At 29.4% G+C, this 13,031-nt stretch overlaps 1 protein-coding gene and 1 pseudogene across 1 annotated transcript; one reads left to right on the top strand and one right to left on the bottom strand.

Moving 5' to 3' along the window:
* Window positions 1–3,444: 3,444 nt before the first annotated feature.
* On the bottom strand, window positions 3,445–6,905 carry LOC112455527 (annotated as a pseudogene).
* Window positions 6,906–7,678: 773 nt separating this feature from the next.
* On the top strand, window positions 7,679–10,191 carry LOC112455519 (trans-Golgi network integral membrane protein 2-like). The gene is made up of 4 exons (XM_025017493.1): window positions 7,679–9,183; window positions 9,584–9,616; window positions 9,704–9,873; window positions 9,965–10,191. Exons 1-4 carry the CDS (start codon window positions 8,013–8,015, stop codon window positions 10,112–10,114), a joined length of 1,524 nt encoding a protein of 507 aa, XP_024873261.1. The 5' UTR covers window positions 7,679–8,012; the 3' UTR covers window positions 10,115–10,191.
* The last annotated feature ends 2,840 nt before the right edge of the window (window positions 10,192–13,031 follow it).

The raw sequence follows: 13,031 nt of genomic DNA, 5'->3' as shown, positions 1-13,031 counted from the left end.
GTTACATGCAGATTTTTTTAAAATAAAGTCTTTGCAGATATATTGAGCATTTATATATGCACATATTAATTTAAGACAGCAAATGTTTATTGAATACAGCACATGATTAACATTAGTTAACGTCAATATTAGTCAGTATTGGATAATTATACTGTAAAATTTACAGTTTTATAGTTACTGTTTTATGATTATGATTAGAAAAGTTCTTTATTTTTAAATTTTAAAATATTACGAATCTTATCAGTAAAACGCATACATTAAGGTAAAAGTACCAACCGTAAAGAACTCGGACACTTAAGAGTATTTGTAACAGTATAATCAGACAACATTTGCAATCAATTGCACAAGATTTACATAGTAGATAGTTATGTTTACATTGAGAGATTTTAGTATTTTCATAAAATTTAATTATTTACTTCTGTTATCATTTATCGCGTCTCTACATACGTTTATACAAAATAATATGCATCAGTGCGAAGCTAACGCAAAATAAAGAATATTATAAATCTGTTTCTTTGTATTCTGCTGAGTTATAATAATAGAATAGTGAGCAAAACACTTATAAATTGTATTCTTCATTAAATTATGATATGTTGATACTGTTATTAATGTGAATTGTATATCGCTTTGTTTTGAATAAAAATCAGTGGCGATATTTAGATATACCTATGTACGCTCCCATACCAAAAATTTTTGTAATTTTATGAAACACAATATTTATAATATTTCGTGTGTACGTATATAAAATATACGCATATACGTATATAAATCTTACGGAAATTATGTTTAACACACATTCACGCAAATGTTAAATTATTAATATAAAAAATTTTTCTTATTATTAAAAGTCTAATGTTTGTTAAAATAAAATTACCATAAAATCAATTAGAAGATATTACTATTATTGAATTATGATTACGTAATCGACCTTTTAAAGTTTTATTTTTATTAGGAAGAAAATATGATATACATTCATATAGGTATGTAACTTTATTAGATATTTATGCACATGATACTTTATTTATAATCAGTTATATTATATAACTGATAATAATTTTTACACATATATTCATAATATAGAAATTTATATTATATTTCTAATGTCTCGTATTACTTCTGCTACACCGCGGACAGCAAACAGGATATTCAGAATTACGGTCTCCAAGATGTTGTCCTGCATTCTTATCACAATTACACCTAAAATAAATAATTATGGTGTACATTAATTTTGTGTCAACAATCGAACAATTCATCAATGCATATGCAAGTTTTTAGTTATAATGTAAAAGTATTACGTTTTATTATATAATTTATTAAACTTACTCTTCTACTTTAAACTTATTCTGCGATGTGCATGTTACTTTTACACATCTTTGGCGATCTCCTTCAGGAAGCACCTCGCTAAGACAGTTCTCTATAATAATTTTTGTGATAAGTTGATGTAGGTATATTATAAAATAAAAAAGAAAATGTAAATATTCTTTTGTATATGTGTGTGTGTTTGTGTATGTTTATATAATACATTCTTTTTATTCCAAATAACTAAAGAATAAATTTAGGTTAATAATAAATACATAAGAACACAAGATAATTTTCCCGCAAATTTATTTAAATTATTTTATTATATATCGAGGAAGAAAGAGATAGAGGAAATTACGTACCATATTGCGGAACTTGCACTGAATAATCCACAAATAGTAGAATAATGCAAAACAACGCAAAACGTCTCATTATGTAATATATGTTGCTACACGAGAGAGATTCAATAAACTATTATGAAGGATTCTAATATCGAACTAAATTTATAGAGTATCTCATATCAGAAATGCAAAGTCAGGAATGAAGATAAGACTGTAAAATAGTTTGTGTCTTACGTATTGGTATTGCCTTATTATATGATATAATTTTTTATAATCTTGCTCGGGATTTTTTATATATGTAGTATATATACATATACTAAGCTAACTTGTGCAATTCATAAATTAAATAAAAAGTAATAATAATTTAGAAAAATAATTCATGCATTATATAAGAAATGTATTTTATCATGTTAGAATATATCAAAATTATCGAAGTTTTATGTTATCTGTTAAATTGTTAATATGAACAATTTTTAATATTATTTTTAAAAATAATTTGATACATATTTGCAATTTCGCTAATTTTATTTAATTTTTGTACGCGTATTATTAAAATTAAATTTTTCTAAAATTAAAAGCTACCAATTATAAAGTTTAGAATTAAAAACTGATTTAATTCGAGTTAATTGCGTTTTTTTTTCTAAATTCATCTTTTTGCCCTTACCTGATAATTTGAATTATTGTTACTAATGAAACTAATATGTTCTTTGTAATTTTCTTTACATCAGACAAACTCGGTCAGATTAAGCTGGGTAATATTAAATAAAGGAAGTTCGCGCACGCATTCTGTAAGTGGTATTCTCAAGGGGCATTTTGGACTTGGTCACGAAGAAATGTAAGAGAGAACGCACTCAGAACTGTGTTGTACCGCGGATATGTCGTTGAGGTAGCTGAGTCTATTCCCAAGGCTTTGTTGAACGGGATTGGTACCGAGCCCAAGGGACACGCCGAGCTACAAGATCTCTATTATGTCAAGGAAAGGCGGAATGAGCTTCTTGGGACTTTCGTTTCATTCGTCCGATGAGCCGATCATTCAATAGGATTTATTTCGTTTTTAACCATGAATCTTGATTTGCAAAATAAATTTAACGATTGTTTTGAGCATAATTAATTTCATAAAAGGTATAACATTAGTAATTAGACACTTGGCACGGAATGGTACCAATTGTATAAACTAATGACGCTAAATGTATTACACAAGAGGTCACATAAGAATCAATAAGTTATCAATAGTGAAGGCAACTGTATATGGAATGATAAGATATACTAGAGTTCAAGCGTTTACACTTTGTAACAGTTTTTCTTCAGAATAGACTGATATATATTTCTCGTGATATATTTCACCGCAAGTAATTTCTTCAAAATATAAGTTTGGTGTGTTTTATTTAGCTTAAACAATTATTTGAATTACAGTGGAATTCTAATTTATACATTTGTATCGTTATAAATTTTAGGTTTTTAAAAATAATGGTATGCACACTCAACGTAAAGTTGCATCTACTTTCAAAATGCTCAATTTATTATTGTAAGCGATGAAATATTCAAACGCGAATCGGAAAAAGTGTCAAAATTTAGAAATATTTACTGCGATGACTGTAGCTTCAAGTCATAATAAAAATTTATTTTACGCTATTGCTTTTATTGAATTTTTTTAAATCTTCACTGCGGTTGATAGCTATACTTCTTGTGTTTAATTAAATGTTATTAATACAAATCTGTTTTTTAAACAGCATATGAATATTTAATATGATATTGAATGGAAAATGAGATATATTAAACTATGTATTAAAACAAGAAATCAATTTGTGCGGGTTGCGTATAAATTTAGAACGAAGGGAGTAAAATCCATCGTAAAATCCGGCACACAACAGGGTCGTAAATAATCAACGGCTCTTCGATCCGACAACAATATTGTAACACCGGGACTACCGTTGCCGATAACGTGCGATTGACAGGTCAGTCTCTATCGGCATATATCCTATCTACGTCTCCGTGACAGGTGCCGTGGTGCAGTTGCACTGAAAGCGCGCGATTCGTATAACGTGAAGATCCCCGACGTCCACGAGCGCGTAATAATTTTTGCTCCTCAGTTGCAATAACTCGTCGCCATCGTTGATACTCGAGAAAAACAAATTCGTGTTGTTTTCCTTTAGAACTCGTTCGGGTAGAATAGCGGCGTATCTTTTCATTGTTTCCTCCGCGTCTTCCACCGCTCGGCGAGCTTCCTGCAAAAAGACTTGCACGAATGATCGCGCTACGGATCTCAGCCGCAATGGTACAGGTCAAAAGTTGCATGCATCAAACTATTACAAAATACTTTGCATCGAAAGACCTTTCTTTCCTTCTCTATCCGCGCCTGACCAGTAACATCATCGACTTTCTACAGTGATGTTTCAATATTTCACCTTTCCGACTTTATTTGGTTGTATGCGCGCAATAAAAAATAAAGTGGGCTATCACTGCCGCGTTCTTACCGCGATCTCCGATTCGTTCTGTTTATCCTCAGCGAGCCTTCGCCATTTCAGGAAGGCAGCCTCATGCACGCTCCTCGCTTTTTCGTATTCCGGGTAAACGTCAGTAGCGAGGCTCTTGTATCCGAATGCGCCAGCTGCGTTGGTATTACCGTCTCTCCCGTAAGAGCTACCGCCGAGGAACCAGACGGTGTATCCTTGCAAAATTGGATATTGCTTCGTTCGCATGTACCAATATAAGGAGAAGTAAAGGGCGAGCTCCTGATTGGGCCCACCCTTCCCGGGATGCTCGCCGAGATGAACGGTCGGTCGACCACCCAGCAGAAGGCACAGTCCCAGACCCCATTTGTCCTTTGTGGGAAACATCTCCCATACCTCCCGGTCGGTCAGAGGGCATACCGGACTCTCCTTCATTTGCTCGTACATCTCCAACTTAGTAATTTTGTTCTCAACTGCCAGGATCATTAGCGACGCGATCTTCACATACTCCTGCGCGAATTCCTCGACGGTTCCGCCACAGGTGAAGTTTAATTTCAAAGGGGACAGTCCCAGTTTAAGAGCATTCGCCGCCATACATTCTACAGCGTCGGCATTGCATGCGATCACGTATTGCTGCACGAACTTGTACCTTTTCTTTTCGTCTAATTGGGCGTCCGCCGCTGTTGTCCGAGGATTGGGTTCTTTTAACAGCTCGCGTACATTTTGCGATATTTTGTCAAAAAGTCTGTATTTTGTCAGAATAGTTAAGGCTCTTTGATCCTTCGGATCATAAATGCATGGATCACCGCCCAATTGTGTTGACGGTTCTGACACGTCAGACGTAAAGAGAGTGATGATTTTGGCCGGATATGTCAGACGCGCCAAATCACCACCTAAAATTTTTTTTATACCTTTTGTTTATATATGTAATCTTTTATTTATTTATTATTAAAAAGATTGTGCTTGCAAAAAAGCTTCAGACAATTTACACTTTTTTGTATAAATATGAAGAGTTAAGTATTTTTGTATAGGTTCTGTTATATTAATTCTGTATATTATATCAATTTGAGATTTTCTCTAGTAATATAATATTACTAGCAAAAGAAAGAAAGAATTAAATGAAATTAAATTCATTTAAATTTACACACACATCGTTTGAGTTATATTTTTTTGCAAAAACATTATAAGAAAACTGTAATGATAGCCAGAATATTATAGAATTTTATCTATTACATATTATCTTTATTTATTACATACTTATACTTTTCCTTTCAAGACATTAACGTGAAGCGTTAATGTCTCGATGTTAATCTAATTGTAATATAAGATTTTTACTGATAGATACAAATTAGTTTTAATTGTAGGATCAAATGCAATGCGATTTAGTCGTGAAAGTGACAAAATTAGTTTTATGTTACATTTATTTATCTAACAGGATTGTGTTTGTGTATATATTTCCAAAGAGATAGACGAGTGACGAGATATATATATGAATTATAAAAGTTTCACAGAAGCAGTTAATAAAATTTTCTTGCACCTAAACCATTTACCTCTTATCGCAGAAAGTTTATTTCTCACGATATTGATCTCTTCCAGAGTCGCATTAGCAGCTTTTAACCTGTTGAGAACCTTTAACTTATCTTTCAATGTAATTGTATCATGCGGATAGCACAGAAGATTGTCTAGATCTCGGGATAGCATAACTATCAATAGATCGCGTTTTTTCAATCGCTTACAGTAATTCGCGATTTTTCGTGTAATCTCAATTGCCTTTTCGTCCGGTTGTCCCTCTGTCCCGACTTCAACGAAAGTTATACAACTATCTAACTTTGGAAGAGCGTCCGGGAATCTCCACATTATGGAGATCGATTTGCGAGGTACTACAATAAATCCCTTTTTCAATTGTTTGCCAACCATTCTTTCGAATGCCGAGCTCATCATAACCACTTCCTTGCCCCAGCCAATGATATGCAAGTTATTATTTATTTTATATTTGACATCATTAATTATTAGCGTTGTACGACCGTCATACTTGATCTTCTTAGGAATAATTGCTGACGGGTAAATGCATTTTATACCGGCTTCGATGATAGCACTGAGATCTTGACGGACCTGCGTTTAAAGACCTTGGTTTAAAAATTAAGAAAATTACTTAAAGTTTATATATTAAAGGGGATTTTAGTTTCGGGATATTATACAATTTCTATATATACATTTGTATGTATATATTAATGAGAATACTAATACAAAAATGATATATGAATATTGCTTATCCCAAAACTGATTTATCGTCCTGTACGTACAATCTCAAGTACAACTCAAACATAATCGCGTATAAAATTGCAAAACAAAACCTCTTCCTTGAGAATTAATATGAAAGAGTGCCGATAAAGTAAAATAATGCTAGTCAAATAAAACACAGTTTTCTTCATATAATATAAAATAGTTTAGATATCTTTAATGTTATGTTAACCTGTAACATGGCTTTTTTTCCTTGTAATTTTTTGGTATCCTTAATCTTCTTCTGTCGAATGCTTATTTCTATATCGGAATGCACATTTTCTATCGCTATTTTATCAAATTGTCTTTGCTTTAAAGAAAGTTTTATGTCGTTTATGACTTCTTGTTTCTTTGCTTTTATCGTCGCGATTTCTTCTTGTTTCAATGAATCAATCGCATTCTGTATCTCCTCGCGTTGCATGATTTAACAATACTATCACGATTTTATAAAATAAATTATCAAAACTAGTTAGATATTGTGATGTGATTGGATGTTATATTTTAGGTTACTAAGTTGAATATAATTTTAAGTTACTTTGAGTTATTTTGTTTTAATCACGTGAGAACTAAATTAATTTTTTTATATTAATTTTTAAAGTATTAATATTTGTCTAAAATCTGTTAAATTTTATATGATTGTTAAAGTTTTTTAATGTACCCCATTACAAAAATTACATTAAATTAAAATTTTTAATTAAAGAAATATTAAGAAATGTTAGATTATTATTAATAAATGTTCATTGTTAGAAATTGTTCGTATATATTATAGTTTTAATTCTGTGATAATGCGCAAAGATATTTTATTAACGGGATTTCTTTTAGTTTTGTTGATAATAATATGTACCTATATTATAGATGCTTAATCATTTTATCAAATTTACTTTGTTGCCAGCAAATGAACGGAGGAAATCAGGTAATATTCGAGGGACACTGATATGACCGTTCGTCGGTGTCAAAGATTGAGCATGCATGAATTGAGAAGTTTTAATATTACATTGCAAATTAATCATGAATATCTACACAATTTAAATTAATCGAGAGCAATTACAATTATAGTAAGGTTTTTGACCAATTTAATTTTAAAAATTATGATTTATTATTTAATAGATATTTGTTATTGGTAATTTTATATTAAGATGACGATGCTAACATATTTCAAATGGTGAAATTATTGCATAAAGAGTAATTACTAAATTACAATTTGTTTATTAATGGCAATCTTATGTTGAAGCAATAATAATACTTCAGTAGTCGCTATTATTGCATGATGGATACTTATTTACTGTTGGTAATTTTATCTGCTGAAATAAGAACATTTCAGGTGGCGCGATTATCGTATGTCGACGACGGAGTTGAACACGACATACGTGAACACATATTGAGTATTCTACTGTCTAGCGAATGTAGGAGAATTGAATTGGAGAGGTTATGCTGGATAAAAGTAACTTATTTGATATATAGCGTTTCTAAAACGACACGAAGTGTGCGAGTGAGAACTTTCTAAGACTTTTTAGAAAATGATCGATGTCGGAGAAGAATTGAAGTTATCAAAATAAAATTATGTTCGTCAACCGATAGAGCGACAGTGGATTTACTAGTCTGCACGATAGAGGCTGAAAGATCATTTCTAAAAAGAAAAATAATGGAAAACCATTACACCAATTTATTTCGCGTCATCTTTATGCTAAACTGTTTTGTCCTATTTCTTTCCTTCACGGGAGTGACGATAGTGACAAGCGCACCAGTGAGGCCAAGTATCATAGACATTATGAAGAATGATTCGGAACTATGCTTGACATCCAATGTTTTATATGATTCAGAATATACAAAACCTTGTGCGTCTATGGCATATCCAACTGCTCCTTGGAACTATAATTTAGAGACATTAAATGATTATCTGTGTTTAGGAATTTATGACACAGCATACAAGATCTGTCGATATTCTAGTCAGTTACCAATTCCTCTCAATAGTACAGCAATATTTAATTCATATCTGGAGAAATATGTTCCTAATAAAAATAATGCCCAGGAAGATTTTTGTAACAGTCTACAAGGATTTACACCACAATACGAGAAAATAGATTCACTTTGGAAACAACTGGTCAAAAGTCTTAATACACCTCACAAATGCGTAAGGATATGCTTCGATTTCGAAGATAAGTTTCATCCACTATGCGCAGTATTTGCTTGGATCAAGAGCATTGATGATACGATGGAAAGTGCAAAGAAGGTAGAAACAAAACATGATCTTGTTGCAACTGATAAACCATATGTAAGTCAGTCAAAGGATGGAACAATGGGTGATAAAATTACATCAGTTGAATCTAAAAAGATAGAAACAAAAGGCTCCAAAGAACAGAACAGAAAGCAGAAAGTTACAACAGATTCTAACAATAGTAATAATGTTAAAGAAGGTAACTTAAATATGCCTGCCAATGCGCCACCTGCAGATGTAAAATTTGGCGAAGAAAAAAAATCTGATACTGAAAAAACAAACAACATTCAGAAGAAAATTAATAATACCTTCGAGACACAAGCTCACAAGCCAGCACCTTCGATAATTAAAGAAAATAAAGAGAATATTGGTACTGATGTTGAAGTTGCAGAATCTATAAAGGATATTCCTCCAAACAGTGATTCACAAGCTCCATCAATAAATAAAGCTATAAAAAACGTTGTAAATGAAGGAAACGCAGAGAAACCTAATAAAGAACAAGATATTGATGATATAAAACCCAGTACAATATCAGAAAATACGCAAGATCATTATGATGCTGAAAATCCAGAAGAAAATATGGAAAATGATATAGATGGTATTAATACTTATAAATATGCATTTATAATGTATATTGTTGTTAATGTTTCTTAATGTGTATTTGTCTGTATGTGTATATGTCTAATTTGTTTTTCAAAAAATATATGAACTTGAATAAAAGTAATAAAAACAAATATGAACTTTATTGCATATTTTTCCGAAATTTTACATTCTGTCGTATTTTTTGGCACAAAAGAATAAAATATATAAATTATGTTCATGTTATAAAATATTTTTATAGATGCATTTTTATAAAGAAATATAAGAAGAAAGAAAATAATATGTACAGATATATACAAATTATGTTATTGTAATGTATTCTATATTTTTTATATAATTTATTTAGCCTTATACACATACATATATATAAATAAATGTTATATGTTCATAATTTTCAGATGTAGGCGATACACTTCAACACCCAGATACAGGTAAGAATGCTTGATAAAAGTTGTTTGGTATTAATTCTGTCATATAACTAATAACTATATATTTATAACATGTGCATTGTTTGAAAGGAAATCAAAATGGAAATGTGCAAGAAGCTTTTGAACAGAAGAACAGTAATGTTCGACTAACGGAATATTCTAATATGAGAACGGAAGACGATTCCCATTTCTTCACTTATTTTACTGTGATCACTTTGGCTTGTCTTGCTGGATACATAGGTTATCATAATAAACAGAAGGTTAGTTTAACTTATGCATTTTTATTTGCAGACATTTATGATTATTCTCAATGACTTTGTCATATGTAAAATAATTTGTTTTATATTTCAGATATTTGCTATTGTATTAGAGGGTCGAAGATCAAGGAATAATCGTGGAAGACGACGACCGAGCACAGCCAGCTATCGTAAGCTGGATTGTACACTTGAAGAAGCTGTCACATCGCAATGTAATGCTAACGTTACTCATGTCATATATTAATGCGAGTAGAGTATCATAAATTTTATAATGCCTGTATTATAGTATTACAAGTGTAATATATTTTGTATTTAAGCATATTTTCAGTATAATATTATTTAATTTTCTAAAAAGTTTTATAGTTTAGCATTGAAGCGATCTGTCATATTATAGTAACGAAATTTATGAATAATACATGATATAACGTTTAATATGATATCAGAGAATCTAATTATATTTTCAATTTATATTACAATTTATGTTATAATTAATTGATATTTTATTATCGAGTTCAATATATGTTTCACAATTTATAAAACTTTCATTATATTATAGTTAATCTCCAGTAAACAAATTATCTAGTATATTGTAATGCTAGTAACAAATTTGATTAAAAATCGTTGGCAAATTGGCATTAATTGTGTTTATATGAAACTCATGTTTTGTCGATAAAGCCTACTGACTTAACCTGATAGCAGATTGGCAGAAAAGAATGTCGTTTATCGAAATTTGTTCGAAACTTGGAGTTTTGGTCGAAAACCAGAGAAGTGGCAATCGTGATCGAATTGTATTAAATCTGTAATATTTCTGTCGACAAAATTTGAAGCAACATTTTGCAGAGTCTCTTTTTGGCAGACTTGGTTGTATGCATTGATAAAGAATCCACACAATTTTTTAATTTTTATTTGTATTTAGAAATTATAATCAGCAAGTAAATAGAAAATGATTAATAATTTTTGTTTAATATATTACATTTCTTAGCGTTTTAATAAGGATGTTATCATGGAGATTTACATTGCATATAATATTAAAACAACATATATAATACATATTTGGAGTTTAGCAATTTACAGAAAAAAAGATACGATATATTAATTATGACAAAATATGACACACTAAACATGATTAATTAATTATTAACACAAATCAATATTGGACAATCTGTCGATTATAATTAATTGTTAATTAATTAATTGTTAATTAATTATAATTATAATTATTAATTTAATGACACATATGATAGTTGATCATTTGACGTAGCACACAATTTCTTATCCATTTACATTTTATTTTTAATGGATATGAGTATTGAAAATGAGTAAGAGTAATGAATAATGAATATCTTATTTTTAATTAGTCTATGTGACACGTTATATCATATAAATAATTATAAATTAATCTAACCGTTGTATGTTACTTATATTATTATCATCAACGTTTTTTAATTTATTTCTAAAAAGTGAAATTTCACGAAGTTTTATGATAAATTTGGATCAATTTGAGGTACTTAAAAACGAATCTAGTCATCCTGACGACACAGATAGTTAAAACGAAATATCGTTGATACTCGAATGTCCGTTTTTCCCAACCATTTTAGTTCTACGAATTAGAACAAAAATAAAAAGTAAATTAAACCGAGATTAAAGTTAATCTGCATTGATAGAAATAGACATAGTCACGGGTGTAAAAAGAATTGCATGCGTGGCGCCGATAAACTTATTGGCATGTTACTTTGTCTTCCATGAAATTTAAAAATGTGTAATACGATGGTTCTCTCTTTATTTTTGACAGCGTTCTGACTTACAGATAAAATGTGAGTTCTTATGCTGTTCTTATGACACATATATATTTTATTTCTTTACGCATTTTTTTTGAATTTATTGAATGTCTATTTTAAAACTTAATCGCACGTTCAACTGATTGTGAGACATTTGATCAGTTTTGTAACGTTTGTATGCGGCTAAAGTGGCAAGAGTTATATTATTACACTTTTTTTATATCTTCTTTTTTTTACAAGAATAAAATGTTGTTATACGATTTTAAGTACGCATAATTTACTATATCAATGCACAATTTTAAATCTTGAATTTTTGCTAAAAGGATTACTTGACTAAGAAGCTATAGTATTAATATTCTTTAATTAATGCTATATTCTCTAGCAAAAAAGAACCGTCCAATTATATTCAATTAAAATTTACTGCTAATCTTGTAAATCTTTATATGCTATTTGTAATGAATTTAATATACATAATATATAATAATATATAAAATTTAAATAGTACCAGAGGGCAAATTAGATTTTTAATTAAAAGATGCATCTATACTATATTCTCTAGTACCCAATTACTATATTTTTCCAGGAGCACGTAATTTTAACTTTAATGTACTTTATTATTATTATTACCGTAAAAAAATAATTTACATATGTATGTATATGTATATATATATACATGTATGATTCTATATGTATAATATAATGATATGTAATTATCTCAGTATCGTTTATGGTATTTAAAATAACATATAAATGTTATGAATATGTTAACTTAATTAAATACATTAGAATATATTTTTTCATATTAATTTTATCTAATACATATGACGAATTTTATATAATCTAGTTATCACATATATTTACATATACATTTATTTTGTTTAGAAATAGTTTATGATACAGTATAATAATTATCTTTTTAATTATATTATGGACAAATTTAGTCTGTCTCTAATTTCGCAAATATAGTTCGAAAATTGTAAATGCCTGGACATAAAAGAATGGATCTAATTACCTGTCATGATTTTATTTACTCTTAATTGCATTTATCCCATTTTAGGTAGCATATCAATTCATGGTTTTTAGTATTTTTTGCCACAATGCCAATTTATTGAATGTAGCAAGACAAATGCTAAAATGACTTATTTAAAAATTACAAGATATTTCATAAGATATTAAAGAAAATGTTTTTTAGACAATTATATATATATATATATATATATATACAAATTATTTCAGTATATTTATATATAAAATTAATATGCTTATTAATAATAATAATAGTATAACAAAAACTATAAAAAAAAATAAGCTGTTACACAAATTTATATTTCTTTTAAAACAGCATTATAGAATTGCCGGTTATAATAATGTTGACACGTAGGT

This window comes from Temnothorax curvispinosus, unplaced genomic scaffold (genome assembly GCF_003070985.1).
Source record: "Temnothorax curvispinosus isolate PA1 unplaced genomic scaffold, ASM307098v1 QBEX01000525.1, whole genome shotgun sequence".
In the NCBI taxonomy this organism is placed as follows: domain Eukaryota; kingdom Metazoa; phylum Arthropoda; class Insecta; order Hymenoptera; family Formicidae; genus Temnothorax; species Temnothorax curvispinosus.
The sequence above is the reverse complement of the archived record's forward strand: the minus strand, read 5'-3'. Positions and strand labels throughout refer to the sequence as shown.

What these genes read in the sequence shown, in the direction of transcription:
- LOC112455519 (XM_025017493.1), top strand. Translation starts at nt 8,013, where the DNA reads ATGGAAAACCATTACACCAATTTATTTCGCGTCATCTTTATGCTAAAC. An exon ending in TATGGAAAATGATATAGATG is followed by an intron (nt 9,184 to 9,583) that starts GTATTAATACTT and finishes CATAATTTTCAG; the next exon opens with ATGTAGGCGATACACTTCAA. An exon ending in ACTTCAACACCCAGATACAG is followed by an intron (nt 9,617 to 9,703) that starts GTAAGAATGCTT and finishes ATTGTTTGAAAG; the next exon opens with GAAATCAAAATGGAAATGTG.